This window comes from Phasianus colchicus, chromosome 2 (assembly GCF_987193195.1).
Source record: "Phasianus colchicus chromosome 2, bPhaCol1.hap1.1, whole genome shotgun sequence".
Taxonomy (NCBI): Eukaryota; Metazoa; Chordata; class Aves; order Galliformes; family Phasianidae; genus Phasianus; species Phasianus colchicus.
The window spans coordinates 75,198,123-75,225,699 of NC_143437.1; the positions used below are offsets into that span (position 1 = coordinate 75,198,123).

A 27,577-nucleotide genomic window follows, 5' to 3' on the forward strand; every position below is an offset into this window, starting at 1 on the left:
ATTCATTTTCAAAATAAACAATCTAGATTGTCCTTTGGGCCAAAATGAAGAAACCTCAACTGCCCAAGAAGAAACATTCTTGAACGCTGGGAGATAATAGGATGTGTTGGTGTGGTAAAAGTGTGCAGGAAGTCTTTATTACTTGATGGGATTTCTCCCATTGTATTTCACTGCAAACCCCACTGTTCTGTGCATTTCTGCTCATCACTAATGACATCTATTAAACTTGAAACTATGTCAAAGACTTTCCTTTGTGCAGGGAAGGAAATCTGTACTGGAGATTAGTGGTGCAAAAACGGCATTAACTATGTTATTACTAAAATAATTACTAAAATAATTACTAAAATAATAATTAAACAATAGCAGCAATAATAAAACAAATTCCATATGCACAAGTCTCATTTTATTGTATAACAGTGGAAATTAACATGAGAGTGTCAGGACTGGAGTCTAAGGATTATTTAAAAGGTTGGTGTTGACTCTGAAAAATCTCAGCAAGGCCTGTTTCTGGTGTGCCTCAAATATGCAAAAAATTCAGCCAATAAATTTTTAAATGTATGTGTATATCCTTTTAGTTTTTCCTAGATGAAGTTTGACTTCTGCTGCTTTCATATTACTTTGAACTTCTACGAACTTGGTCTGAAGGTTGAGCTTTTACATACCTTTTTTTGAGGTATGTAAAACTCTTGTCATGAGGTTTATGCAGTTTTTTTTCTTTCTTTCTTCTTAACCAGGAACCTCTTGAGTTGCATCCAGGAGCTAGAAAAGAGATTGGGTGCTGACAAAGAATATAATGTAGCATTACCTCCTCAACATAGTTTTCAACAGTGGACTGACAAACTGCAGCAACTTTCCATGCAGTGTGTGATGGTTCTCGAGGAGCTGTCTTGGTTTATACAGTGCTGCCCAACAGAAGAGCTAATGAAGTGCAGTGACAGTGAAAGGACAGATGTCAAAGGAAATGTTTTTCTGAGTTCAGGACCTGAAGAGATGCTGGGAAATGTTGTCACAGGAATACATGACCGGATTCCCTCAGAACTTAAATATCTGTCTCCAGTAACAAGTGAGCAACTGCCTCCTGGATGCAGGATGAGAAATAAGGATCAGTTGTGGCTGCAGCTGTCTGCACAATTAGCAACAATGCTGGCACGTATGAAGACAATGAAAACAGAAGTGGACAAAATAAGACAACAGCCGCGTGAGACCTTGTTTTATTCCTGGTGAGTTCTACATCTGCATAAATTGAGTTTCTGTATGCTGTATGTTCATATTAGATGTATAAAGTCATCCTGAAGGTTGCCTTAGCGTATCTTAAAGGTATTGTTTAAATGTTCTTGAAGCTTGTTTCTGTTTGTTTTTCTTTCAAACTGCAGTCTCTGGCTTTTCAAACAACTGAATGCAGATCTTCTCTCAGTCTTCTGAGCAGTCAGGAAAAGACGGGTCCACCTCAGCTTCTGTGGTTGTCTTTGGTCCCTTGGGATTTCATCCCCTTTGCTCTTCAGTTAGTTAATGATGTAGAGTTCAAATGTAAATTAATAGAAGAAACTTATTTAAAAAGAGGCCTGAAGGCAGCCTATTGAAGGAAAAAAAACCCAAACATATACGGTTTGAAGTGAGCAAAAAATGAAATAGGCATAAATGGCTTCACTGCTTGCTGTCAAATCTTGTATTTAAACTCAAGATGGACCTGAGCCCTCAGAAGAAAAGCTGTAGTCTTAATCTGAGGTGTTCATTCTTCTCTCTGTATTATAATCTGTCTTGTTGCAGGAGAGATTTTGAAGTTTGCACATCAGCTATGAGTTGTCTGCTGGAAATGTCAGCTCAGATACAAGGTGTAGAGTCCCTCTTTCACCTGGATGAGGAAGAGGGGCCAGCTGCAGATCAGATGGCTGTAATCAAGAGCTTGAAGTATATACAAGAGGAAATTAATAGTACATCTACAGACTTCACAGTTTGGAGAAAGCAACTTCTTGCTTCTACATCAAACTGTAGCGGTAAGGACAATTCTCTGGCAGTTTTGTAGTTCAGGAAAAGATACAAAGAATTCATTAGGTTGATTATTGCAGAAGATTGCTTATTCATTGCTGTTCCCATGTGTTCACTTGATGAAATTCAAACTGAGAAAATTTGACACTGTGCAGTAATACTTTTCCCTTTAGTTTCTGGTGCCAGCAGTCCTTGTGTTATAGCTGTAAATCAGAATTAGCAAGGGTTTGTTAGTACAAACTGCAAATGCTTATTATATTCCTTGCATAAGAAAACTTACAAACCAGTAATTCAATGTGTTTCTATTTTAAATCTGTGTTACGATTCAAAAGGAAATAAAGAGTCTGATGAAGAATTTGTGGAGCGCTTCTCAGCTCAAGTGGAAACAGTTATTCATGGTGTTCTGTATGCCATCCAGTGTTTGGTAGAGAGAAAACAGAAAGGTGGAGAAGAGGAAGAAAAACCTCCAGAGGAAACCGGTGAGACTGTTAATTTAGTCAAGGGGTAGTGAGAGAGTTTAAACTACTTGAACCTAAAAATACCAGTACCCAAGGAAATTTCCATTTCAATAGTTGTGCCCATGAACAGATAGCATGAACATTTCTTGTTTGCTTGGTATAACATTTTAGAATATCAAATGTGATATCAATCTCTTTTTTTGCCCCCTGTGTTTCAATGAAAGATGATACAGCTTCATTGGATATGATTAAAGCAGGACATTTAACTAAACTTTTGGATGAAGATATTTCTGCTGATGTGGAATCTTTGCATGTACAGAAAGTAATTTCAGCAGTTTCAGAGCTGATGGAGAGCCTGAAATCTTATGGAGAAGATTGCACCTCAGATAAACATAAGGTAAAATTGTTTTTCTTGACAGCTTTTTGGCTCAGGGGTCTCAGTAGTTCAGAATCATCAGCTGTGGTGGTTTAACAGAAATTACTTCTTATTGTTCATTACCGTAGAACTAGAAGTTTGTGAAAGAACATAACTGAATGTAGTTATGCTCTTTTGTAATGTAAAATGCAGGAGGTCCTTTAATAAAAAGGAAAAACGCTAGTTTTTGTGAAATGTGAAAGCTTGAAAAAGCTCTGCGAAATTTATATTGTGTTTAAATCTGCCTACTGATATTTCTGGCTTGAGCATCTGTTTCCAGTCTATAACCCTCTGTGAGGTACATCTTAGTAATTACTAGTAATTACATTACCATGCTTGACAGCTGTTCTTTGATTTTGTAAATTTTTTCTTAACTGCAGTTCTTCAACCAGTCCTGCTATTTGCTGGTGCGTCTAAAGCCCATGCTCTGCAAGTTTTTAGACCTGATCCTGTTCTACCTCACTATTTCACTGTCATCTCACCGGAGTACTGGAAAACTGCTTTCTGTTCTAACTAGTATTTTCACAGAGCTTGCCCAAAAGGTAAGTTATTAGAGATAAAGGTGGATGTATGGGAAGCATATTCTTAATGTATACACTTAGTTTCTTTGTAAGAGTTGGGTAAAGACATAGTTACTGGTACAGAATGTCTTCTGTTTGCCTTTATAGGGGTTTTGTCTGCCAAAAGAATTACTTGAAGATGAAGCTGGAGAGGGAGCAACACAGTTTCATGATTATGAGGAAGGTGGTATTGGAGATGGGGAAGGCAAGAAGGATGTGAGCGACAAAATAGAAAGCGAAGATCAGGCAAGTTGTTTTTTTAGGAGAGGGGATAAAGGGAAGGTGGGAGTAGTTTAAATAAAACTGAAACTATATGCTAAAGAAAGGCTGCTTTTGGTTACTTGTAAATACAAATGCAAGAGTTTTTAGCTATTTTTGTTAAGTTTGGTTTCACTAGAATTTCTTTCCTGAGCAACTTTGTTACCTGTGCTATTGTTAGGGAATAAAAAAGTAATTTATGCTGGCTCTGTGTCAGTATTGAAGGACAGTTCAGCCATATTACTGAAAGTATTGTGTAGGAAGTTTGAATGGTTTTGAGGAGAAATATGCAGAGTAATAGAAAATGCCAGGCTTTAGCTTGATGTGTTTGGGTGGAGAGACAGCTCACGTGCAGAAGTTGTATAGTGTGGTTAACATGAGTTTGCCTGGACCTTCAGTCTGAGAAGTGCTAGGGAGAGACATGGAAAAATTCCTCTGATGGCTTCTGGGAAGTCGTGTTGAATGGAGAACACTAATAAGAGGCCCAAGATAGTTGATCCAGCTGGCTCTGAGCTGGTCTTTACTGGCTAACTCCAGTTTGCATCATATTTATGCAAACTTTATATTTATATTTAATATCAGTAATTGCATTCAAGAAATGAAGAGCTAACTTGAAAATGGCCAGAGGATAATACAGATAACCTTATGTGAGATTATAGTTTGGCTACCTACTAATAGGACAGTTCCTTCTCTTGAACAGATGTGATAATTTTTCCTTTAACCCAGCTTTATGAGTGCACAAAGCCCATCAAAACTTGAGAACAATGTTGTGAAAAAATGAAACACATCAGATGTTTCAGGTTAAAAAATATATATATATATATGTGAAGTTGCCTTCAGTCTCCCAACTAGGTTAGCTTCTATCTTTCTATGTTACTGTTGTAGTACTTCATGTAAACTTAAATATATACACAAGGTTCATTGTAACTTTTGTCTTTACCAATAATTCAGATAGAAGACAGTTTTAAAAAGGGTGAGGAGAAGGAGAAAGAGGATCAAGATTCTAAGCCAGATATTGAAGGAGAAGACAATGCAATTGAAATGTCAGAAGACTTTGAAGGAAAAATGCATGATGGAGAACAGGAGAAAAAAGGTTTGATCCTTCCACTAAGGCAATCTTATAAGAAGTGTAATAGATCAGTCCAGTGGTTGATACTTTTATGTATTGATGCATATGCGGAAAAGTCAGCATTCAGCAAAAAAAAAGTAATGCCATTTGTATATGAAAATTAAGAAATTTTAATCTGAACACTAAGAAGTTGAAGATATTCTTCAACTCTTCTGTGGAGGTTTTGGATCAGAGGGAGCTGTTTCTTTTTTCCTGTTGTAAGATGACCCTTGGACAAGGGTTAAAATTAGTCACTGACTTTATGGATCTGTTGAAGATCAGCAGAGCACTTACAAAAGAAAATGTGACAGTAGTTAGCCATAACTTAAAATATGAGCAGGGAAGCTAACTTTTAAGCAATGGTGATAATTCACTTTTCCCAAATGTTACTTTTTCAATTTGCTAGTAGTCCAAAAAGTAGCAGTTCTTGCACTTCAGAAGGTAACACCTTGAACATCTGCAACTAACATGACTTACAAATTACAGTAGTGTTAATCTGCTCAAAAAATCTGAGAAGTGCCAAGAATAAGCTCTTCAGCACAAGAAAGGACATTCTGAAACTAGTGAAGTGAAATGGATCTTTCCTCACCCTATAATGCCAAAACATTTGGAAAAAGGAAGTGGGAGAGAGTAAGGATTAGAGAATTAAAATAATCCGCATTTTTAGCATTTGCCACTTGTTAGAAGAATATGTCCATCTGTTTGTCCAAGAGAGCATGCTGAACCATCTCATTAGATCCCTGCTCTTCTGGATGTCAGTGCATGCATGGTCTTGTTCTGCATTGCTCCATTAAATCCATAGAGTGAAGAATTTCAGGTGTGAAATGTGACTGCTTGTTTGTTTGCTCTATCTTCTCTGTACTGAGACATATCCTGAACTGTACACAGAAAATGATGAAAAATCCGATGAAGAGGAAGAGCTGGATAAGCAGATGGGAGATCTTGATAATGCTGAAGCTGACAATAAACTGGATGAGAGGCTTTGGGGGGATGAAGATGATGATGATGATGATGAAGATGCCAGTAGTAAAGCAGAAGAAACTGGGCCAGGGATGGATGAGGTAAGGAGAAAAGTGATAGGAAGAAGAGTATCAAGGGAATTAAATTCTCTTATGACCTAGACAATGAATTCCTTTACATAGTGGGCTCTTTGGTCTTGGAAAGGGATCATTTGAGTATATCCTAAATTATTTAGTGTTGTCTTTTTTCTGTAGGAATTGGTGTCTTGTTTATTCAGATATTGGGAAGCAGGTAATATAATTGAATTATTTATTTTTTTTTTAATTTTTTGTTTAATAGGAAGATTCAGAGCTTGTTGCAAAAGATGACAATTTGGGTACAGGAAACAAAGATAATAAAAAACAGCCTCCCAAGGATGAAGAAACAGAGAATCAAACAGAAGACAATGAAAACAAAGAGAAAATCCATGAGCAAATTGATGAGGTAAAAATTATTTGGACTACATGAAGTATTTTGTTGCTAAACTGTATTCTGTTGCTCCCATGATGCTCTTTATTTTAAAGGTGAAGTACACCAACTAGTTCATTTCAGAGTCAATAGTTGACCACATTTGTATTGTTATATGTATATTTCCTGAGGTTTAGCCCCAAAATAATTTTATTTGCATTAACCTGAATGTGTAATGGCTTCCAAAACAGGTTTACACTGAATTGCCATTTTGATGGAGAAAGCTAGAAAGTCCTTGATCTGTTGTGAGTAGCAACAGAAGCATTCAGTGGACTCATCCCAAAAATCTGCCTATATTGTATAGCATGCAAGAGTGCATTTACCATCTGCAAGAGCTTAGATTCTGCTTAGTCTTTCAGGAAAATAGTATTATGAGCACAAAGTATGCTGTTTCAAAGGAATACCAAAGTATATAGACAGTGATAGTTGCACCTTGGTGAGTAGCCGAAATCCATTGCATCTCTCATTCCCTTCCTCAAAGGGATAAAGTTAGAAAATACAGTGGAAGAAGGTTCAAGGGTTGAGATAAGTATAGGGAGCTCACCAATTACCACCGCAGGCAAAACAGAGTAATCGCAGGGAAATTAATGTAATTTATTGCCTATTATTAACAGACTAGAGTAGTGAGAACTAAAACAGACTGAAAACACTGTCCTCCTACCCACCCTCTCCTACCTCCTCCCTCTAAGGGGCGTAGAGGAATTGGGGCTGTGATCAGCCCCTGATGCTTTGTCTCTGTCACTCCTCCATGATCACTCTCTGCCCCTGCTGCCTGTGGATCCCTCCCACGATGTAGTTTTTACCCAACTGATCCCACGTGGATTCCCACAGGCTGTGTCTCTCCCGGCACTGCTCCAACAAAACTCTGTTGGACCATTGGGCCCCACCCTTCAGGCACTCTTCCAGCACTGCTCCCCTAGGTTGTAGTTGTGTCCTAGGGCTGCTCCTGTGGGGGCTGTCCATAGGCTGTACATCCTTCAAGCCACATCCACTGCTGCACTGTGAGGTCCTCTGTGGCTGTGCACAGAGATGTACTGTGTAATTCCCATGGGCTGCAAGGGGATGGCCTGCTCCTCTGCGGGCCTCTCCAGAGCTGCAGTGAGCTGCTCCTGTGTGCCTGAACTCCTCCTGCACTGACCTTGGTGCCTGCAGCGCTGCTTCTCTCCCATTTCTCCCTTCTCTCAGCTGCTGCTACATAGCAGTTTTTCATTTCTGAAATCTGCTCTCCCATAGCACATCCAGCCTCATTCATGGCTCAGCTGCAGGTCCCTTTGGGAGCAGCTGGAGCACTGCTCTGACATGGGGCTCTGCTCACAGAGGCCACCCATGCGGCTCCCCAGTGCCAAAACTGTACAATGTAAACCCAGTACAGTAAATGCAGTTGCAAAAAATAGTCTTTCCTGCTATTATACATGTGACTGTGTATCATTGGAAATAAATTTTTAATTGATCAGAATGTAATACTGTATTCAGTATTTCTGTGTCCTAAAGAATTCAATTATATCTCATCTGTCATCTTTGCCTTTTACCTCACTTACTATATAGGCTGTCTTTTTTTCCCCATCCTTTTTTTGCAGAGAGAGTATGATGAGAACGAAGTAGATCCTTATCATGGCCAGCAGGAAAAGCAGCCTGAAGTTGAACCTTTAGACCTTCCCGATAACTTGAACCTGGAGGATGATGAGAAGAGTGATGAAGAGAAAGAGGGTGAAGGTATAGCTGAAAATCTCTGAAGATTCCCAGCTGAAAACTAAGTGGAAATAGCGAGGGGAGAGTCAGACAATGAGCTTTATTTTTCTATTGAGTAGAAGGGGGGTGGTGGTAGAATTCCGTATAACAAGAAGTTAGAATTTCACTTCTGTATATTAAAATACCAGGATACCAAATGCAGATCAAAACTTAACATTGCAGCATTTTTCTTTGCTTACCTTTAATGCACACTGTGGAAAATTTTATTTTCCTGTGATCTAGTTGTTAAATCCTCATTCTAGAAGCTCCCTGTTTCATTCTTTTTCTGTTTTCAGGGTTTTTTTTCTGATACTTAAATGCATTTGCACTGAAAGGCAACTGACCATCAAGAATATTAGATTAAACTTGGTTAATGGGAATGCATTGTTTTGTATTGTTAGCTACTAATTGTGACACTTAAAATGTATGCTGTAGAGAACTTGAGATTCTACGTACAGAAATCTCATTATTTTCTCTATTACAATTTTTTGATAGCCTGCTTAGGTTTGTTCTGATCATATCGGTAATATTCACTGTTTCTATACTTCACTGAAGAGTTTTGTATACCTTTCTGATTATTTTTAAATTCAGAAGAAGAAGAGAATGCTTTTGAAATAGATGACAAACCTGTTGATTTAAATGAGGCAGAGAATACGGAAGGTCAGAATGAAGAGAATAGTAGTGAGGCAGAAGGAGGCGATCAAGATGTAGAACCTGCTGAAGAAGGCATTACTGAAGAAAAAGAGGAAAAGGAAGATGAAGGGGAGAAAGATACTGATGATCAAGAAGAAGAAAATACTGGGAACACTGAGGAGGCAGAAGAGGAAGAATCACAACCATCTAATGAGGAAAAAAATGAATCTGCTGAAGAGGAGAAAGAGAAGGGAATCCCTGCTGCTGACCAAGGCCTTCAACCTCAGGTACAGAGTCATAAATAAAAGCTTGTATGTATATATTTTTTCCTATATGAGACTGACAGTGTTCTGTGTTACTTTGTGACAAAATTGATATTGTGGTGGATGTTAGTAAAACTCACTAGGAAGATGAGAGATCTCCTTACTATTAAACTGGTGTATTTCTCTTACCCATGTTCCTGTTACCACTTTGGCCTTCTGCTTCCCCATGCTTTGTAGAATGTTCAAATAAAACTGATCTCATTTCAGCAAGAGGAGGATAAAGATAACGCAGAGATGGATGAGCAGGTCCCTGAGTCTGAGGAGAGAATGGAGCATGAAACACAAGGGCAGACTGGGCAAGAAAACCTGCAGAGTGACAGTGCTGTAGAGTTAGCTGGAGAGGCTTCAGAAAGAGACCAGTCCAAAGAGGTGAGCTATGTGGACTTGTGTAGTGTTTCCAGCTCATACTTGTGAGTATGTTTTTAATCTATAATCGGAGAACTGCTGCAATATTTTAAGAATTGTGTCTAGGACTCAATTTTCAGAACATAACTTACAAGTTAACTGGAAAAAAAAAAATAAATGAAGATGCCTTCCTGGCAGTGAAGTGTGTGTTCACAGTTTAGGCTAATTCTTGGTCTGTGGAACTGTCTCTCTGCCCTACACAAGAAAAAAGTTTGCAGTTATGAGCCATTTTTCATTCACACTAGAGTTTGATTTCTGACATTTGTCTGCAGCCTTCTTAATTACAGTTGCAATTTTTTTGGTCTCTCAGGAATATGGAAGTGGAGCTGCGAGTGCAAATCAATCAGAAGGCCATGAATCCACACGCATGGCCCGAATGGCTTCTGAAAAGCAAAGCAGGAAGAATACACAGGTTAATCTCATTCTTCTATGTTTCTTTATTTCTTATTTTTTTTTAAGTTTTGTACCTACTTTGAATGACCTAGTCCTACCTGTTTGCTGGTTAATATTAAGTATCTCTTTGTTAGAAGTCACGTTCTAATCGGTATTTGGCTGCACATCACATGAAGTTCATGGTAGTAATTTTTCTCTATCAGAGTTTCAAGAGGAAACCTGGTCAGGCAGACAATGAACGCTCCATGGGAGATCACAACGAGCGCATCCACAAGCGACTGAGAACCATTGAATCCAGCAGTGAAGCAAAGCAGAATACAACTCAGTCTAAACAAAACGTGGAGGAGGCTGATGCGTTTGAACACATTAAACAAAGTTCTGAATGCTATGATGCACAGACCTATGGTATGTGGTGGTATTTCTGTGTGTAAAGAGTTGTCATTCCAGATTCATTTAGAATGATTCCTCATTCATCCAGAATATTGAATTTACTCATAAAAGTGGGATTTCAGTTTTTTAAACCTATTTAAAACTCTTTCTTTCCAAATCTTATTTTATCTATTTTGAAGTCCATATTGCTACCACGTTTGCGAAATATAGCTTAAAGCAACAAGTTCCTCATTCTGTATCAAACTGATGATCCTTTAAAAATATTCATCTGAACTAGATTTAATTAAATAAATTGCTTTCTATTAAAGTAATTATTCAAGTTTACTCTTCAGAGTTTCAGAGGAATAGCTCTTTGACACAATGTGGAACAGAAAAGTGAAAACTAAACACAAATGTTTCATACAAAAGCCCAGATGATCTCTTTGGAAGATCAGTAAAGATTATATGTAGTGGGCTCAGAATGTAGGTTTTTTTGTAACTGTACTTTTTCATTCCTCTCTCCTTAATGACTCATGTTGCCTTTGTACAGATGTAGCTAGCAAGGAACAGGAGAAACCTATGATGCCTCTCGAAGAAAATGAAGAGGGAGATCCTGAAGATACAGCTATGGAAACAGAAATGCAGGAGGAGGATCTCCAAGCAGTGGACATAGAGGAGCTGAAGCCAGAAACAAAGTCAACTGCCACTAAAAGTTCTGGTACATTAACTTAAAAACAGTTCTCAGTGCAAGCTGACACGCATGCTTAAACATGCACATAGGTATTTATACTCAAGTGTAGTGGATTCATCTGTCTTCTGTAAGACTAAAACATCTGATCGTAATTTCATGTTTCTGCAGCAGTATTCTTACTCTGGCCAGGTAACTAGTGTTAGCTTTTTCCTAAGTTGGTGAAGTGACAGAGTGCATTACTGCTTTCCTTCAAGTTAATGATCTCTGATCTTTATGTACTTCTATGAAGAAGTGAAAAGGAAACATTTTCCAGTACGTTAGACATATATATGTGTGTATATATATATATATATATATATGTGATCCACGGGGTTAGTGATTAATTCTGTGATTGTAGGACCAGGTGAAGAGGAGTCAGAAACCCCAATTTTAGACTCTGACAATGCCAAGGACTCTACAAGAGAAAAGTTACCACAGGTGACTGAAGAGAAGCCAGAGAGAAGCAAGGACTCTACCATCCATACAGCCCATCAGTTTCTGCTGGATGCTTCCCAGGTATGATACTCAACATGTCTCTCCTTGCAGCTACAGTAATAGAAACTGCTTGTTTTCAGTGATCTGAGTTAATGAAGCTCTGTGAACATTGAAGTTTAGAATTACTTTGATTCAGACAATTCAGTACCTTGCTGTTCCTTAATAGCAGAATGAAAAGTAACACAAAACCAACTATTGTATATACAAATGAATGATGCCTTTAAAATGGAAATTCCTCTCTATCCTTATGTGGGAAGATCCCGTCCTCACCCCTTAAAAGAAACTTTTTGTTTTACTAACTGTCAAGAACTGTTTTGCTCAGATGAATCTACTGAAAAAACAATCAAGTGGAGCAGAAAGCTATGGGGCATGTGTGACCATAAAAAGGGGTTAGAGTGATGAGAGGGCTGTGCATCAGTGACTTTAATAATACTATTGTAGACAATAATTTAACCTCCTTTTTGTTGCAACACGCTGCTTCCTCAAGGCTGATAACAAATGTTCTATTTTATGAACTTTGCAATTCAAAACATGCTGTTATAACCTAGAAAAATCCTAGAATTTCACATAATAGCTGTGGAAACCACATTTTATCATAAAGTTTGAAATAGAGGCAGTCGGTGGTGTAGAAACAGTTGATGAAGTAAAAAGTAATTCTTTTTATGTTTGTTTTTCAGAAGTATTGAATTTCTATGCTTATAATGTAGTGTCCTGAGTACTGATGGTGGTGGAAGTGTTTTACTCTTTCTGCACACACCACAAAAAGGATCATGTGCCAGCTATGCCAGATATTTCTACCTTAGTGCTAAACGTGGTAGTACTTTGGGAAAAGGCTACTGAATGCAAGAGTGTTTTGCTTTTGTCAGAATAGATGCTTCTCTTCAAATTGATAGGCAAATCCTGAAACAGGAGAGGGAGCTCTTGCAGCATCGGTTGAAGAGTAAATGAGAAACATGAATGGGATAAAGTGCAAGTTCTCATCTTTCAGAGAGAGAAAACTCCCTCCATGTACATTATTTCTCCCTTCCTTAAGCCTGCAGTAGGTGGCCAGAGGGACTGCTGCTGCTTCTGACAGAATGAAAAGTTATTGGTACTGTTGGATTTGCATTTATAGGCTTATTTTTCTCAATGGATAATCTATGGATTATGCAGACCATACATGAGCATGATTGAGTTATGGTTTTAAAAATCAGGAATAGAAGTCACTGAAAGTATGGTAAAAGTTGAAAAAAATGTAATAAAATGTAGGTATCCTTTAACAGAACTTTAACAGAACTACTTACCATACAGTATTTGATGGCAGGCCAAGAGGAAGTGTCATTTGGTTCTTCATAAGTGCAATGAATGAAGATTTAAAAAAAAAAAACAACCTGTAATTAACTGAAGCAGTTTCAATTTTGGAAGATAATGCCCATGTAATATTAAACGGTTTGATTACACTGTCATTAGATCTGATGTCTGTCAGGGTAGTTTATTCACATTATTCTGAAGTTCTGTATTGGATTATTTTCAGTGTCTATTACAATGTGCCCAGCTTTGTTTGTATGTTGATCGTGTCAGATGTAGGAATCAGCAGGAGAAGTTTATTCTTCCTGTACATGGAAGCTAATCAATAATGGAGATTTAGAATGGATTTTTCATTCGAGTTTTTCATTTATTTTTGAGTTTAAAGGAATAAGAACAATACCTCTCTTACTATTTTATAGTCTGATAAGATTTGGGGATCATCAGATGTGTGAACTTATTTTACCATCTCATAAATCTCATCACTATGTTTCTAGCATGTTGTTAGAGATCCGGAAGAGTTGAGAAAGGAGCTTGAAAGGCAGTTGGAAGCTTGGCAAACACAGCAGTCTGGAAGTCCAGAGGAGGTTGGTGACCTCATTTTAGTGTAAATGCTTTCTTAAGAATCCTATGCTGCATTATTTTATTTTACTTACCGTCGAAACATTGAGGAAGTCAAGCAGGCTGGAATCAAAATACTCTGAATCGCATGGTTTAAATGTTGATTTTTGCTATGTTTAGCATAATCTGAAAAAAAAAAAAACACCAAAACACGCTATTCTTAAAGCAGGATGTTTCAGATACATGCTGTATCACAGGATCACAGGATGGCCAGGGTTGGAAGAGACCTCAAGGATCATAAATTTTCAACCCCCCTGCCACATGCAGGGCCACCAACCTCCCCATTTAATATTAAATCAGGCTGCCCAGGCCCCCATCCAATCTGGCCTTGAACACCTCTAGGGACGGGGCATCCACAACCTCTCTGGGCAGCCTGTTCCAGCACCTCACCACTCTCATAGGAAAGAACTTCCCTGACATCCAACCTAAATCTTCCCTCCCTCAACTTCAAACCATTTCCCCTTGTCCTGCTATTATCTACCCTTTCAAAGAGTTGACTCCCCTCCTGTTTGTAGGCTGCCTTTAGGTATTGAAAGGCTGCAATGTCACCCCGCAGCCTTCTTTTCTCCAGGCTGAACAAGCCCAGCTCCTTCAGCCTGTCCTCATAGGGGAGGTGCTCCAGTCCCCTGATCATCTTTGTTGCTCTCTTCTGGACCCTGTCCAACAGCTCTCTGTCTTTCTTGTACTGGGGGTTCCAGACCTGGATGCAGTACTCCAGATGGGGCCTCACAAGAGCAGAGCAGAGGGGGACAATCACCTCCCTGTCCCTGTATGCTATTTGCAGAAGGTTACACTACTGATAATGATAGAGAACCTAACAGGCTTTATCACAGAATCATTTACATTGGAAAAGGTTTGTAATATCATCAAGTCCAATCATTGCATAGCACTACCAAGTCCACTGTTGTGGTTTAACCCAGCAGGGAGCTGAGCACCACGCAGTCATTCACTCACTCCCCCTTCCTCCCAGTAGGATGAGGAAGAGTTTCAAAAGGAAAAAAACACAAAGTAAAAGCTGTTAGTAAATGGTTAGAGAAAAGGAAAGGGAAAATAATTATGACTTGTGTGTGTATGTAGTATTATATATATATATATATGAATTTATGTAATGAGTGATGCACAAGCAATTGCTCACTGCTCCATGACTGATGCCCAGTTAGCCTCCTGAGCAGTGAAAGAGAGTTGGATGAACTCCCAGCCCCTTCAAAACTCCTTCTGCATGATGTCACGTGGTATGGAATATTCCTTTGGCCAGTATGAGTCAGCTGTCCTAATTCTGTTCCCTCCCAGCCCTTCATAAGTATTAGCTGAGAAGCTGGAATGGCCTTGGCTCTGTATAGCACTGTTTAGTATAAACTATAAACATTGCTGTTTTATCAACATTGCTTTTCTTCTCGAACCAAAACATAGTATCACACTGGTCACTCTAAAGAAAACAATTCCATCTCAGCTGAGACCAAACCGTGTCCCTAAGCACCACATCCCCATGGCTTGCCTCACTGTGATACCAACTACAAGATGGCAGCCATTGCAAGATTTTCCCATATTAACAGCAGTGCTCAAGTTTCTGGAGGGAATGATCATTGCACATTGTGGTTTTGTAGCAGCAAGCAGCATTCTAAGTTGAATGCAATTGGTCATCTTTACTTATAAGGCACCCAAATAGTTTCAGCTGATACTCACTTCCTAATTGGTACACAGAGGTTTGTGCTTCCCAACTTTCTGGTTTTGCATAATTCACTTTTATTTCTTTCTGTGATATATGATGTTTTAGGAGAAGGAAGCAGCACAGTTGTGGCAGAGGTATTTAGTCCTGACAGCTCCTCTGTCACAGCAGCTTTGTGAACAGCTACGACTCATACTGGAACCCACTCAGGCAGCCAAGCTGAAGTAAGTTGGATCTTACTGAGATTTCTTTCAACTCTTGTTTTTTTGGGGGGTGAGGTTAACTTAAGTACAGTTGCAGCTCAGTGTTGTTCCTTGTGTTATGGCAATTATTCCTATTTGCAAATGTACTCATTTTACTTCTGTATTGGAACTTCAGATATTTGTTTTTTTTTATGGAATACAAACACTTGAAGTACATATCCTGAGGATATTGCCTCTAGTCTTTTTTCTTCTGTGCAGTGGTGATCAAACCAACTTAAACCTCTGAAATGTTGTTGAGTCATAGATGTTATTAAATAGCAAAACGTATGTTTTTCACATAGTTGCAGACTGGAGGAGCATAAAGGCTTCTCTTCCATTTTAGGCATCTAGGGTTAAGAACTTAAAAGCACTGAACATCAATCTTGCATTAGAAGTGTGCGTTGTTTTTTTTTAATCTATACCTAAATATGGATATTTAGTATCAAAAAAATTAATGTAAAATATTGTGTTTTGCTGCATAGTCCAGGATCTCTGGAACGAGATATTTACTTTAAAGTCCCATAACTATGCCTTTTTCTTTCTTGACTTTCAGAGGAGACTACAGAACAGGGAAAAGACTGAACATGCGCAAAGTGATCCCATACATTGCCAGTCAGTTCCGAAAAGATAAGATCTGGTTGCGAAGAACCAAGCCTAGTAAACGACAGTACCAGATTTGCTTGGCTATTGATGATTCCTCTAGTATGATAGACAATCACTCCAAGCAGGTAAAAATAAAACCTTGGAAGAGTTACAAGGAAACTGTCTCTGGCTGATGTGCTGTTTGACACAGAAGTGATGGTTGTTGGAAAGCCCAAGAAGTGGTGGTTCTAGGGCATTTATTTTTTCTGGTCTGTGGGCTTGAGCCCTTGTGATTTCATGCCTAAGAGATTTGTTGCTAAAAGGCCAGTGAATGTTAACTGAAAGAAATTTATTAGACAAAAGATCCTTTCTCTTCTTGACAGAATACTGAAGTTTGTCTAGCTGTGCAGGATTAAATATTAGTTCATGACAGATCTCTTGTAAATCTTTATGAAACACGCACGTTTCCTTCAAAACAGTTACTTCAGTGTTTATTTCACTAGCCCACCTGAGGTGGTATTGCTGTCTAAATCAACCAGCAGAAATCCTCAGATAGAATTGGTGTATTTTTATGGCAGTGGTTCTCTCAAATCTGTAACAGGAAAAACGATGGGCAGTCTCTTCATATGTTTTACTAGATGGTGACAAACAATTTTTTTCAGTACCTAAAAGAGAGCTACAGGAAAGAAGGGGACAGGCTCTTTAGCAGGGACTGTGGTAATAGAACAAGGGGAGGTGGTTTCAAAGTAGAAGAGAGGAAGATTTAGATTGGATATAAGGAAGAAGATTTTTACAATAAGAATGATGAGGCAGTGGAATAGGTTGCCTAGAGGTGTGGTGAATGCCCCATCCTTGGAGACATTCAAGGTGAGGCTGGATCAGGCCCTGGGCAACCTCCAGGTGTGGTGTCCCTGTTCATTGCAGGGGGACTGGCCTAGATGGCCTTCTAACTCTAAGAGTTCTATGATTCTGTGAATTTCAATAACATTCTCTGTACTGAATACTGAACTGTGAGGAAAAAGGTGGAGTAGCCCATTTTTTAATTTTTTTTTTTTTTTTTTTTTTTTACATTTAATAGCTTGCATATGAATCCCTGGCAGTCATTGGGAATGCACTGACTCTTCTAGAAGTGGGACAAATTGCTGTGTGTAGGTGAGTTTATTTGAAAAGTTGATTCCTTCAGATTTCAGAAGGGAATGCAAGTACTAATTTATTGTTTATGTATTTATTATTTCCCAAAGCTTTGGAGAAACTGTTCAGCTGCTTCACCCCTTCCATGAACAGTTCAGTGACCAGTCAGGAACACGGATACTGCGCCTTTGCAAATTTCAGCAGAAGAAAACAAAAATAGCTCAGGTACACATGAATGCCTCCAGGGCACCAGGTTTGCATGTTTTCCCAACAAAAGCATTAGCTGCCTAGTGCTTGTGTGATCACTTTGTAATTTTTTTTGGTTGTTTATATCTGAGTGTGTGGTAACTCGTCAGGTAACAAAATGACCACAGTAAGGATTTTTTTTTTCCATTTTCTGTTCTGATTTATATCACTTCTAAGCATTCATCTTTCTCCGTTTGTGTTTGGTCTCAACCTTTTAAGGTATAAGCTATTAATCTTGCTCTTATCTGTGGCCCAGTGACAAACCCCATCAAAGCCTATGGGAGCTTAAGAGGTTTTCATGTCATGGATTCCACTGTAGGAATAGGAAGGAACTTTGCTTGTCAGCCTGAGTGTTTGTCAAACTGGCCTGTTTCCTGAAAAGAGCTTTGTGTAGAAATAGAAATAGTTTCTGGACATCAGCAAAGTGTTCTGCTTTTAGCAAGGTATTTGCATTCTTACCATTCCAAACTTGAATAAGATGTTCTATAAATGGAAAAAGGGAGACCAAAATACCTCAAATATAGTTTTACAAATAGTTTAACAAATGGCAAATTTGGCTGTATTTGACAGTTGATGTTTTTTCAATGAAGCGTATGTAATTTAGATAATTTTGCTGCAAGTCAAAGCCAAAGAAATAGAGTATTTTTTAATGACATAATTAATCACTTGAACAATTTACTCAAGTTTTGATGGCCTTATTAGAATTGGCAATTTTTAAATCCAGGTAATTGTGTTACATGATATATTTTCTAAAGGTTCCCTAGTTCAAAAGTATAGATCAAATTTGAACTTGAGTTAATACAAGTAAATGCCAAGAAATGAGTCTGTGTAGGTGGCCAAAATAATTGGCATTTAAAATACAGAAATATATTATTTAAAAAAGCTACATTATGCTTATTATTTTATGATCAGATAATTTTATCTTCTCATTTGTTTCCTCTGCAGTTTCTAGAATCATCAGCGAGTATGTTTGCTGCAGCACAGCAGCTGTCTCAAAATATGAATCCAGGTGAGCCTTTTTTGTGACTGTTCTTGTTGCCATGTCAGCAGAATGCTCCTGAAGTAATGCCTTGCCAGAAAGGCTTGCAGGGGACACAGGGCTGTTTGTTCAGATTCATCCAAAAGTAATCCCTTTTGTGCACTGCAGCATTCCTTTGTGATGTGAGAACAACAGGGAAATGTCCAAAACCAGTCTTTGTCCAAAATGAAATGCTAGTGTAGACACGCCTGTAGGTACCTGATTTTGAAGTAGTTTTGAACTCCTTCCATTTAATTGCAGCAGCCAGTTGTGAAGAAAGACAGTGCTGTGGCTCAGTTTGTTGGATATTTTCTATGTCTTTCATCTTTGTTTATGGTAGTGATGAACTGGTTTTTATCCCAGTTCTCAGTGGTTTTTATGCAGAGGGGAAAAAACTCTTTTTCTTGACCTACTCATAAGCAGCTTAATGTTATGTCACAGATTTCTATTTGATAAAGATTTAAATTCCATAGGAAAATTGAGGGGTTTTCCATTATACCCATGAAACTAGCAACAAAGTAGTCTATTTGCCTTTTAAATGGCTTACTTTTAACTGGCTGGAATTTAAAATGTTCTTTGTGCTCAGAAACTGCACAGCTGCTTTTGATCGTCTCTGATGGAAGAGGCCTTTTCTTGGAAGGCAAGGAACGAGTGACAGCAGCAGTCCAAGCAGCTCAGAATGCCAACATCTTCGTTATTTTCGTAGTGTTGGACAATCCTAACTCCCGGGTAAGCGTGTGAACAAGGGAGAAGTATTCAAATGATGTGAGTGAGAAGTAAAACAAATTGTTTTCTTGCCTTTGTAGTGCTTTACAACTGTATTATCTATTGCAGAAGTCAAACATATTTAGGGCAGTTTCAGTTTTTTATTTCTCAAGTCATCTAGGATTTCTCCCAATTGTGATGTTCGTCCTCTTTTATATTAAAAAAGAAGAAAAAAAATCAGCTTCCATATCACAAAGTCTAAATAGAAACTGCCATCTTAATGGTTGTAGATTTTCTTCACCAGAGAAGTAACTGGCAGGCTGACAGATTCAGAATTTCAGAGACGGCTTGTTGTACCTGTTCTGCATGTTCAGTTTTGGTTCAGCATGATCACTTCTGACAGCAGTCTCCACTTGGTTTGAGAGCTGGAACCAGAATGAAATTAAACATCAGACAGACAAGAGTTGTGAGAGCCATGCCTGAATTGAGAAAGCTGGACTCCATATTTAATATGCAGTAGGAAATAAGTGGTTTAGATTTCCTTGGCTGGGAGCTGAAATATCTGCAAGCTTTTCAGGGAAGCTCTGTCATGTGGGCAAACTTGAACTTTATTTTGAATTATGTGGTGAAGATTCTAATTTTGTAGTTAAAGTTCTCTAAAGTTTTCTACTTACACTTTTTTATTTTTTCATAGGAAACTCATTTGCACTATTTATTGTTGGAAAAAAAAAAACACAACAGACTTATCTTTCTGATAAACAATTATGATGCTCTGGTTAATCCTAGTTATGATGGCAAGCTAGAATTTTGAGTAGTGAAGTGCATTTTTCCCAAGAGGTATTATTTTCTGAACTGCTACACTGAGCATCTAAGAAGCTCCTTTCCAAGAAGCACAGTTGGAATTCAACCTGATAAAAACACTTAACTGCTTTATGTTAAGCTTTTGATTTTATCTATCATTTAACACAGCTTTTAATCTTAGGATAGGTGAAATTATCCCATATTTCAAACATTTATAAACAATGCATGTAGTTTAGTAGTCCTGTCATTTTTTTTTTTTTTATGCAGGATTCCATCCTGGACATTAAAGTACCTATATTCAGAGGACCTGGAGAATTGCCCGAAATCAGATCTTACATGGAAGAATTTCCGTTCCCATTCTACATGATCCTTAGAGATGTGAACGCTCTTCCAGAAACTCTCAGTGATGCCCTCAGGCAGTGGTTTGAACTGGTGACTGCCTCAGACACCTTGTAGACAAAGCAAGAACCTTACTGCTGCTAAACTGCTGAAATACATGGAACTGCATTTCATTGGAGGGTTCCTACGAATCTCTTCGGACAGGATTAAGGCACAAGAGCTGCCCTCTGGCAGTCAGCCTAAGAACAGAATGGTCCAGGTGTATTCTCCCACGTTTGTCAGAGATTACTCAGTGGTGAGACTGTGCTTCTTTCATTGGTTATTTCCTAAATAATGTAAAACTTTCTCCAATTTCTTTTGTAATAATTTAATACTTAAAAGAAAAACTGTATTTGCAATGTTCACAGGGGTAAAATAATTCCTACCAGTATCTGTTGCAATAAATACCAGTCTTGCTTCTTGGAAGGCATTTCTGTATGAGAAGTACTTGAGCTGTCTCACAAAAAGGGCTCTTCAGCTTCACCGGGGAGGCTCTTTGGGAGGCAGGCAGGAGGAATGGGGAAAGCTGGTGGTTTTAAACAACCAAAAAAAAAAAAAAAAAAGTACTTGAATACTCGAAAATGTTCTGCAGTTAAAACAAATCCTGTGTAGCTGTAGCTGATTTTTGTCTTCCTAATAGCAACGGGGAGCTCTGTGGATAAAGCCATGTGGTGATCCCTGCGCTACCAGGTGACACTGTGAAGTCTGCCCGTGTCCAAGGCAGACATTGAGGGCGTTTTCATTAATCAGATGTCTTTAAGCACAGACATGGTTTTTGTTGCAGAAGCTATGCATCTTATATAGTCTGTACTAATAAAAAGGTACCACTTTGTAGTCATGAGGTCTGTCCTGTCCTTTCTGTTGAACAGAGCTTGAATAAATTAACGAAATTTGCCAGATGGAAATAGCATTCTCTTGCAGTGCACAAATCTTGAGTTTTCGCGTGAAGATGTACTCTGGTTTACCCCCGTCCTCCTTCCGTGAGGATACGCCGCCTTCACCTCAGGGGCGGCTCCGGGGAGGCAGACGTGTTGGCGCAGCAAATGGCGGCCGCTGTGCCCCGCCCGCCGGGCCGCGAGAGGTGGAGCCGTGCGCCATGGCCGCCAGCCGCCTGCCGCCCAGCGCCCTCACCCTGCGGCAGGTACGAGCGGGCGGCTCGGGCCTCCCCTCGCCCTCCTGGAGCCGGCACGGGGGGGCTGAGCGTCGCCGCGAGCAGGGCGGGGGGTTTGGCTGCCGATGCCGCGCTGTGCTCGCGGGCAGCCCTGGGGCCGGAGGCGCGCAGTGGGAGCGCTACGTTTTCGCAGCGGCCGCAGGGGGCCTGGTCGGGTGTTGTGGTCCTGCGTTTACGTGCGTGTCCCCGCCGCGGGGAGGTGGCTCGGCCGCTTAACGTGCGGTTTGTTTTTTTCCCCCGAGCTATAGGGCTAAGGGCAGTCTGTTTTTCTGTGTGTGGAAGTTGGTTTTGCAGTGGGGAAATCTATGGGGAAGGCAGAACCCTGTGCTGGAAGCAGATGGCAGCAGCGAGGTGCGGGAAAAGGAGCTGGGGTTGTTGGTCAGTGCTTGGCTGTGCATGAGCCAGCAGTGTGTCCAGGTGGCCAGAAGACCAACAGCATCCTGGCTTGTACCAGAAATGGTGCAGCCAGCAGGAGCAGGGAAGTGATCGTCTCTCTGTGCTCAGCTCTGGTGAGGTCACACCTTGAGCGCTGTGTTCAGTGTTGGGACCCTCACTGCAAGACAGACATCGAGGCTGTGGAGTGCGTCCAGAAAAGGGCAGTAAGGCTGTGAGGGCTCTGGAATACAAGGCTTACGGGGAGCAGCTGAGGGAACTGGGATTGTTCAGTCTGGAGAAGAGGAGGCTCGGGCTGACCTTATTGCTCTCTATAATGACCTGAAAGGAGGTTGTGGTGAGGTGGGAATTGGCCTCTTCTCTCAGTAACAGCAGTAGAATGAGAGGTGACAGCCTTAAGTTGTGCCAGGGGAGGTTTAGGTTGGATATTAAGAAAAAGTTCTTCTCAGAAAGAGCGGTGAGGCAGTGGCACAGGCTGCCCAGGGAGGTGGTGGAGTCACCATTCCTAGAGGTGTTCAAGAACCGTGTGGATGTGGCACTGAGGGACGTGGTTAGTTGGCACGGTGGGGGTAGGCTGATGGTTTGACTAGGTGATCTTAGAGGTCTTTTCCAACTGTAGTGATCCCCTGATTCCATGAACACTGGAGGCGGTTGCTGGCAGCAGAAACGCCTTGGGCAGCAGGCACTGAGGTGGTGGTGGCCTACCTGCCTGGGATGGCTGCAAACACCATAATGAGTTCAGCTTGTTTGTCTGTTTGTATGAAATTTAAGTTTCTTTGGTGCGACCAAAGTAAAGTTAGATCCTTTAAAAGGGAGACAAGGAGCTTGTTACTGATCTCAGAACAGGGCTCTTGGCACGGGGCTGCACACTGACCTCTATTCTGCAGTTCCTGAGGCGGCAGCAGGTGCTGCAGCTGTACAGGAGGATCCTGCGGGCCATAAGGGATGTCCCTGCTGAGGCAGACCGCCGCCATCTGCAGGAGTGGGCGCGGGAGGAGTTCCGGAGGAATAAAGATGCTACAGAAGAGGTGAGGAGTGGGAGCTGGCAGTCCCCTGCCATGAGCTGTACTCCGTGCTGTGGTTTTGTTTGCAAGCATCACAGCCAAGCTTGCAGGAACCTGTAAGCATCCTTTTGTTCCTTGGTGTTGGTGTTCTTTTTCTCTGACTTCAACTGTAAGCCAAACCAAACACAGCTGGGGACATGAGCAGAAATTATGGAAACCTTCACATTTCTTGTGTGCTTTTTGTCCTATGCTTTCTGCTTAGTTTCTTTTTCTAACCAACACTTAAGGAATTGGTGGCTGAATTCTGCAAAGCCTAACAGTACTAAGGTAAATGTAATGTTGATGGAAATACTGCTCGTTTTGATTAATTATTCACTGTCGTTTTTTTTTACCCATGTCAGTGACTGTACTATTAGTTGACATGCCGTAAAGTGCTGCATATTCTTAAAGTCTTGGCAGTCTTGTAAAACCAGTGTATGTACCTTCAGTTCAGGAGATTCAATTTTTGTTTTCCAGGATGCAATCCGGATGATGATTACTCAAGGCCACATGCAGCTGCAGGAACTTCAGAGAGCACTGAAGTTGGCCAAGTCCTGAGTGTGGTTGTGCTGACAGCTGGACTTTCATCTGCTGCAAATAAGCACAGTATTATTTTTGTCCAGAATGTGGTTATAATAACAGCCTTTGGTGATGTCCTGATAATACTTGAAGGTAGATCTACCACAGTGGGTTTGGATTGTTGTTGTTTTTTTTTTTCCCCATTGGCTTGGTTACTCTTCAATGTGGAAATCACTCAGACACAAAAGGCCTTAAAGAACTGAATGGATGATGTAGCACATCCTTTAGGAAAAGCAGAAAACCCCCAAAATTACAACAGCAGTGTTTTGCCAGAGAGATGGAAGATAAATAGAAGCCAGCTTATTTTGTCTGTCTCCTGCCGTGGTACCTCTGTGTGGTAACATCTGTGGTGGTAGCAGCCTTTTCTCTACAGTGCTAGGGGCTTCTTTTTCATAAATTCAGAGAGCAGAACTATATGGGATAAATAAATGTGTCTAAACGAAACATGGTAAAATAATGTTTCATCATATGTCTTCTTTTTTCTAATTCTTCCTTTGTCTGAAAGTAACTGTGGAATCCTTTCTTATGAGGTTTATTTAAGCTGTATTTGACAAAAGACGTGGTTCTGGCAAATGGTGAGACTGTTGGGGGTTGTATAGTCAGAAGCCTTTCAACTTCTAAATCAGTCAGTGAAAGAAATGTATTTCTAAGTATTTTGCTAAAAATTTGTATTTTGTTAACACTTACTGGTAGAATGGCAGGGCTGCCACCCACACACTGGATCAGGCTGCCCAGGGCTCCATTCAACTTGGTCTTCAACTCTTCCAGGGATGGGGCATCCACAGCTGCTATTGGCAGCCTATACTGTCCATCACCCTCTGAAGGTGCCTCCAGAGATTGGGCAGCCACATTCTCAGTGCAAGCATTATAGTTTTGGTTCTCTACAGTTGATATTTAGTGGGAGAAAAAAAAAAAGTGAAAATAAGCATTTTCTTTGTGGTATCCTGAACTCCATGAACTGCATTCCTGCAGTCCTTGTCATTAACACGATGGCTTTACTGAGACGAGACATAGGGAGTCCATTTTACTGCTGCTCTTCTAGACAGCTCTTTTGTGCTGTCCTACTCTCTGAAGTAACTCACAACACCACTGTTCCCAGGTATAAACAGAAGTTTCATTCAGAAAAACAAGTCCTTTTTTCTAGTTTAGTCTCTAAAAAGAGGGTTTTTTTTTCAAATAGTACTATATGAAAGTCTGTGCTGGAACAGCCAATAGTGCCCAACAGCCTTTGACAGCATGTTCTTTTAATACTGTGCTTCAGCAAATAGACCATGTGGAAAACAGAAAAGAGTAAATGACATGATCAGTATTGCTTGTTCTGTTACAAAAAAAGTCACAAGGACATACCACAATCTCACAGGTCAGCCTTAGACGTATGGTTTCAAATTATTAAAGCATCAGAGGTCAAGATTCCAAAATTATGCTTTGACTGTGCTAGCACAAGGTTGTGGTTCTTTCACAAGGACAATCCTTAGTGTCATGTTCTTGTCCCAGCTGTTGGTAAAGTTACTGTTGGTGTTGTCCGGGTCCCTGAAGTTGCTTGAAGAAAACTGGATGTCTCAGAATTTCAGAGGCTGCAGTGCTGGTTGAGCTTGGAGCCCCGTGAAGTGGTGACATCTGTGATAATGCAACTGCAGCACATATAAGGATCCTTCTAGTTCCTTCTTTAGCAGGTTACTGTTGTCTGTACTGTAGCTGGCAAATCTGGCTCTCTGGTTTTATAGGCACAGACACAAAGGCTTAGAATTGGAAATCTCTGGATAGAAAACACTGCCACACAGGAATTCTGAGCAACATTTATTTTAATTACTTGGCAAAACAGTCACTTTATCAAGGCGATATAAAACTTAAATAGCATGCTTCTGTGTTTCTACAGTAGCTTAAACAAAATTGTAAACATATGAAAGTGTCTATATGACTATGGAAGTCAGAGCAATCAAACTAGTGTTTCCATAATACACGTACACTTGTCTTGATAGTGCATTAAGAGGAATTTTTTTAAAATATTGTTATATGATACAATTTTTCTTTGCTTTATACATCTGCTAAGACGACAGAAAGCTTAATTACTGATTTGTTAATGGTATCATCAATACTGAATTTTGTATTGTTTTTAGGGCTCCACAGTATAGAAAAAAAACAACTTATTTTGTCCGTGGCATAATAGTAACATCTTGTTTCAGAATTGGTTTTGTACAATTGTTTCACTGTGACATACTCAGTAAACTCATCTCAAGAGAATCTGATGGAACCTTCCCAGAGGCATGAGGAGGAAACCCCACGGGGATGCAGGTATGAGTTTATGGTGTCTCTAGTTTATGCAACACCAGTTTATAGTACACCAGGACTCAGATACAGATGATGAATTTAGTCAACCCAATTGAAAATGACAGTGTGAATTACAAGTTGGAGGCCATCGGCTTGGCCAAAAGCAGTCATTGCAAATTTGTTCATTTATTTTTGTTGTTGTTGCAAAACATCCATAAACATTTAAAAACATTGTTGAGTTCTATTTTGTGAAACTTTGAAATCAGTCCTATGATCTGCAGATCCACCAGGGCCCAGCTTTAAAGATACAAGAGGAAAAAAAGAGCGGAATCATTGAGAGGAACAAGGGCAGAAAGTCTTGACAAAGACTATGGGAGAAAATCCTGACCTCTCAGAAAAGAAACGTGCATACAGGGAACCAAGCATTCACCTCTCTAGCTAAAGGACTTCTTCAGTGTTAATATAGAATTCAGACATTTGCTGCTTGAAGGAAAAGAAATTTCTGTAACAATTATGCATAACAAGTACAGCATAGTTACAGTGAAGTATCTTGTCATCCATGCCCTAAACAAAACTCCTCCAACAAACAGTGTAACCAACCCAGGGAGCTCTGCCAGTATGATACCAGTAGAACAGCCTAATTTAGCATTTGCTTTAATAATGTAAACCAAAAGAAAAGCAACATGGCAACAGAAGCCTACTAAACATGACAACTCACCTTGATGTCTCGCACAATGGGAGTTTGGTCTCTCCAGCAGGAAACCTGCATCATTCCCCTGCATTACGCTTGTAATGTGAGTTGGTTCTGTAGTATCTCTCCAAAGGCCCTGGGAAGTATCTGAAGTAATATCAATAGCCCTTCATCACTGAGGAATCTCACTTCTGACCAAGTCGAAAGATCTCGACCTGCTGGATTGATTTTAGTATCAGTACCACATTTACATGTGGCACGTAGTGGAACCCAGTCACATATGACCTATGTGGAAATAAGAAAATTCCCTTTTTCTGAAAGCAATTTTGGTTTTTAATGCAATTTGTTTCCAAGCAGCACCTGAAAATTGAGAGTGCGATAATTAACGGGCTCTGGGAAATAACAAAGAAATCTCATTTGCAGCATCTCAGTGTCATCGGTATGGTCTGAGTATGAAGTCTCCTTGGTTCTGGAGTTTTCAAAGTTATTTCTACTCCCCCCCCAAAAAGAACATTTTGCTTGGGTGTATCAGGCACTACAAATATGTATCAATATGTATTGATACTCCAGATTCCTGTGCAGGTTCCAAAACGAGTCCTGCTGCTTGACTTGGCCTGCTTGGTGAATGCTAGCTTTCTTTCTGCATCTTAGTCCTTAATTTACTGAGCTCCTCTTCCAAGCTTTTGATATGTTCCTTAAGCGCAGCTTTGTCCTGCTGTGCTTTCTGATTAGCTTGGCACCTGGCTTCTTCAATCTTCCGTTCATACCACTTCTCCATCTGAGTGGAAACAGCCTCGAAGAAGTACTGTGTAATCTCCAGTGCCTGTGAGGTGTCTCTGAGCACGGGGCCCGGTGACTGGCCTACAGGCAGAACGGAGTGCTGCTGCTCCTGGCTCTGGGGCGCCCCTGCGTGGTGCAGAGCTTTGTGCCTTGACTGCCCACTCTTGCTGGATTTCTTTGTCTGAGTTCCTTTGTTGAGGAAGTAGCAGCTCTGTGGTTCTGTCTTTGCAGGTTCGGTCAAGGGCTGCAAAGCAGCTTGAACCCGAACATGTCTTGATTTGGACCCCAAAAGTTCAGAGGAGGGCAGCTCCTGCTGGAACCTATGGAATGTGCTGGCACTAACGGCTTTGTCCTTTGGCCTGACATCTTGAGCAGGGACTGAAGATTGTACTGGTCCAGCAACAATTAACTGTTGCTCTGCACCTACAGAACAAAAATATATATTTAGAAAAGCTCTGAGCACTTACTTCAGTGTTCAAAAGTGTCTGGTCTATGGTGCAATCTTCCATGCATCATGCTATGCATACATTGCAAAGGCTTGTATTAGTTCATCATGTTATTCTACTGGCTGACCATGAAGATAAGAGAAAAGAGACTCAGAGAGAGACACTGCCCAGACTACCGCAGATCAAAGGTCTTCACAAAAGACA

The 27,577-nt window shown here is 40.2% G+C and overlaps 3 protein-coding genes across 11 annotated transcripts in view; 2 read left to right on the forward strand and 1 right to left on the reverse strand.

Moving 5' to 3' along the window:
* The window catches only part of MDN1 (midasin AAA ATPase 1), a 92,524-nt gene extending 71,683 nt beyond the window's left edge, over nucleotides 1-20,841 (forward strand). The window contains exons 79-102 of the mRNA XM_090136019.1: nucleotides 735-1,220; nucleotides 1,768-1,994; nucleotides 2,319-2,465; nucleotides 2,669-2,841; nucleotides 3,240-3,401; nucleotides 3,528-3,665; nucleotides 4,629-4,770; nucleotides 5,674-5,846; nucleotides 6,085-6,228; nucleotides 7,830-7,965; nucleotides 8,572-8,900; nucleotides 9,144-9,305; nucleotides 9,652-9,753; nucleotides 9,938-10,139; nucleotides 10,654-10,821; nucleotides 11,192-11,349; nucleotides 13,110-13,199; nucleotides 15,008-15,123; nucleotides 15,695-15,869; nucleotides 16,802-16,875; nucleotides 16,965-17,079; nucleotides 18,046-18,109; nucleotides 18,705-18,847; nucleotides 19,892-20,841. Of these exons, the coding sequence (XP_089992145.1) occupies nucleotides 735-1,220; nucleotides 1,768-1,994; nucleotides 2,319-2,465; nucleotides 2,669-2,841; nucleotides 3,240-3,401; nucleotides 3,528-3,665; nucleotides 4,629-4,770; nucleotides 5,674-5,846; nucleotides 6,085-6,228; nucleotides 7,830-7,965; nucleotides 8,572-8,900; nucleotides 9,144-9,305; nucleotides 9,652-9,753; nucleotides 9,938-10,139; nucleotides 10,654-10,821; nucleotides 11,192-11,349; nucleotides 13,110-13,199; nucleotides 15,008-15,123; nucleotides 15,695-15,869; nucleotides 16,802-16,875; nucleotides 16,965-17,079; nucleotides 18,046-18,109; nucleotides 18,705-18,847; nucleotides 19,892-20,080 (4,015 nt within the window). The 3' untranslated portion in view covers nucleotides 20,081-20,841. The remainder of the gene's footprint in view (nucleotides 1-734; nucleotides 1,221-1,767; nucleotides 1,995-2,318; nucleotides 2,466-2,668; nucleotides 2,842-3,239; nucleotides 3,402-3,527; nucleotides 3,666-4,628; nucleotides 4,771-5,673; nucleotides 5,847-6,084; nucleotides 6,229-7,829; nucleotides 7,966-8,571; nucleotides 8,901-9,143; nucleotides 9,306-9,651; nucleotides 9,754-9,937; nucleotides 10,140-10,653; nucleotides 10,822-11,191; nucleotides 11,350-13,109; nucleotides 13,200-15,007; nucleotides 15,124-15,694; nucleotides 15,870-16,801; nucleotides 16,876-16,964; nucleotides 17,080-18,045; nucleotides 18,110-18,704; nucleotides 18,848-19,891) is intronic.
* LYRM2 (LYR motif containing 2) lies at nucleotides 20,568-25,532 on the forward strand. The gene is made up of 3 exons (XM_031610908.2): nucleotides 20,568-21,143; nucleotides 22,454-22,594; nucleotides 23,087-25,532. The coding sequence occupies exons 1-3, from the start codon at nucleotides 20,901-20,903 to the stop codon at nucleotides 23,165-23,167; spliced, it is 465 nt and encodes a 154-aa protein (XP_031466768.2). The 5' UTR covers nucleotides 20,568-20,900; the 3' UTR covers nucleotides 23,168-25,532.
* Nucleotides 25,533-27,577, reverse strand: part of ANKRD6 (ankyrin repeat domain 6) — a 110,148-nt gene continuing 108,103 nt past the window's right edge. For 6 of the 9 annotated variants that reach the window (XM_090136013.1, XM_090136015.1, XM_090136010.1 and 3 more), the window contains one exon: nucleotides 25,536-27,350. In XM_090136013.1, the coding sequence (XP_089992139.1) occupies nucleotides 26,776-27,350 (575 nt within the window). In that variant the 3' untranslated portion in view covers nucleotides 25,536-26,775. Of the gene's footprint in view, nucleotides 27,351-27,577 lie in introns of all 9 variants that reach the window. The other 3 variants (XM_090136008.1, XM_090136016.1, XM_090136009.1) reach the window with 3 other exon arrangements.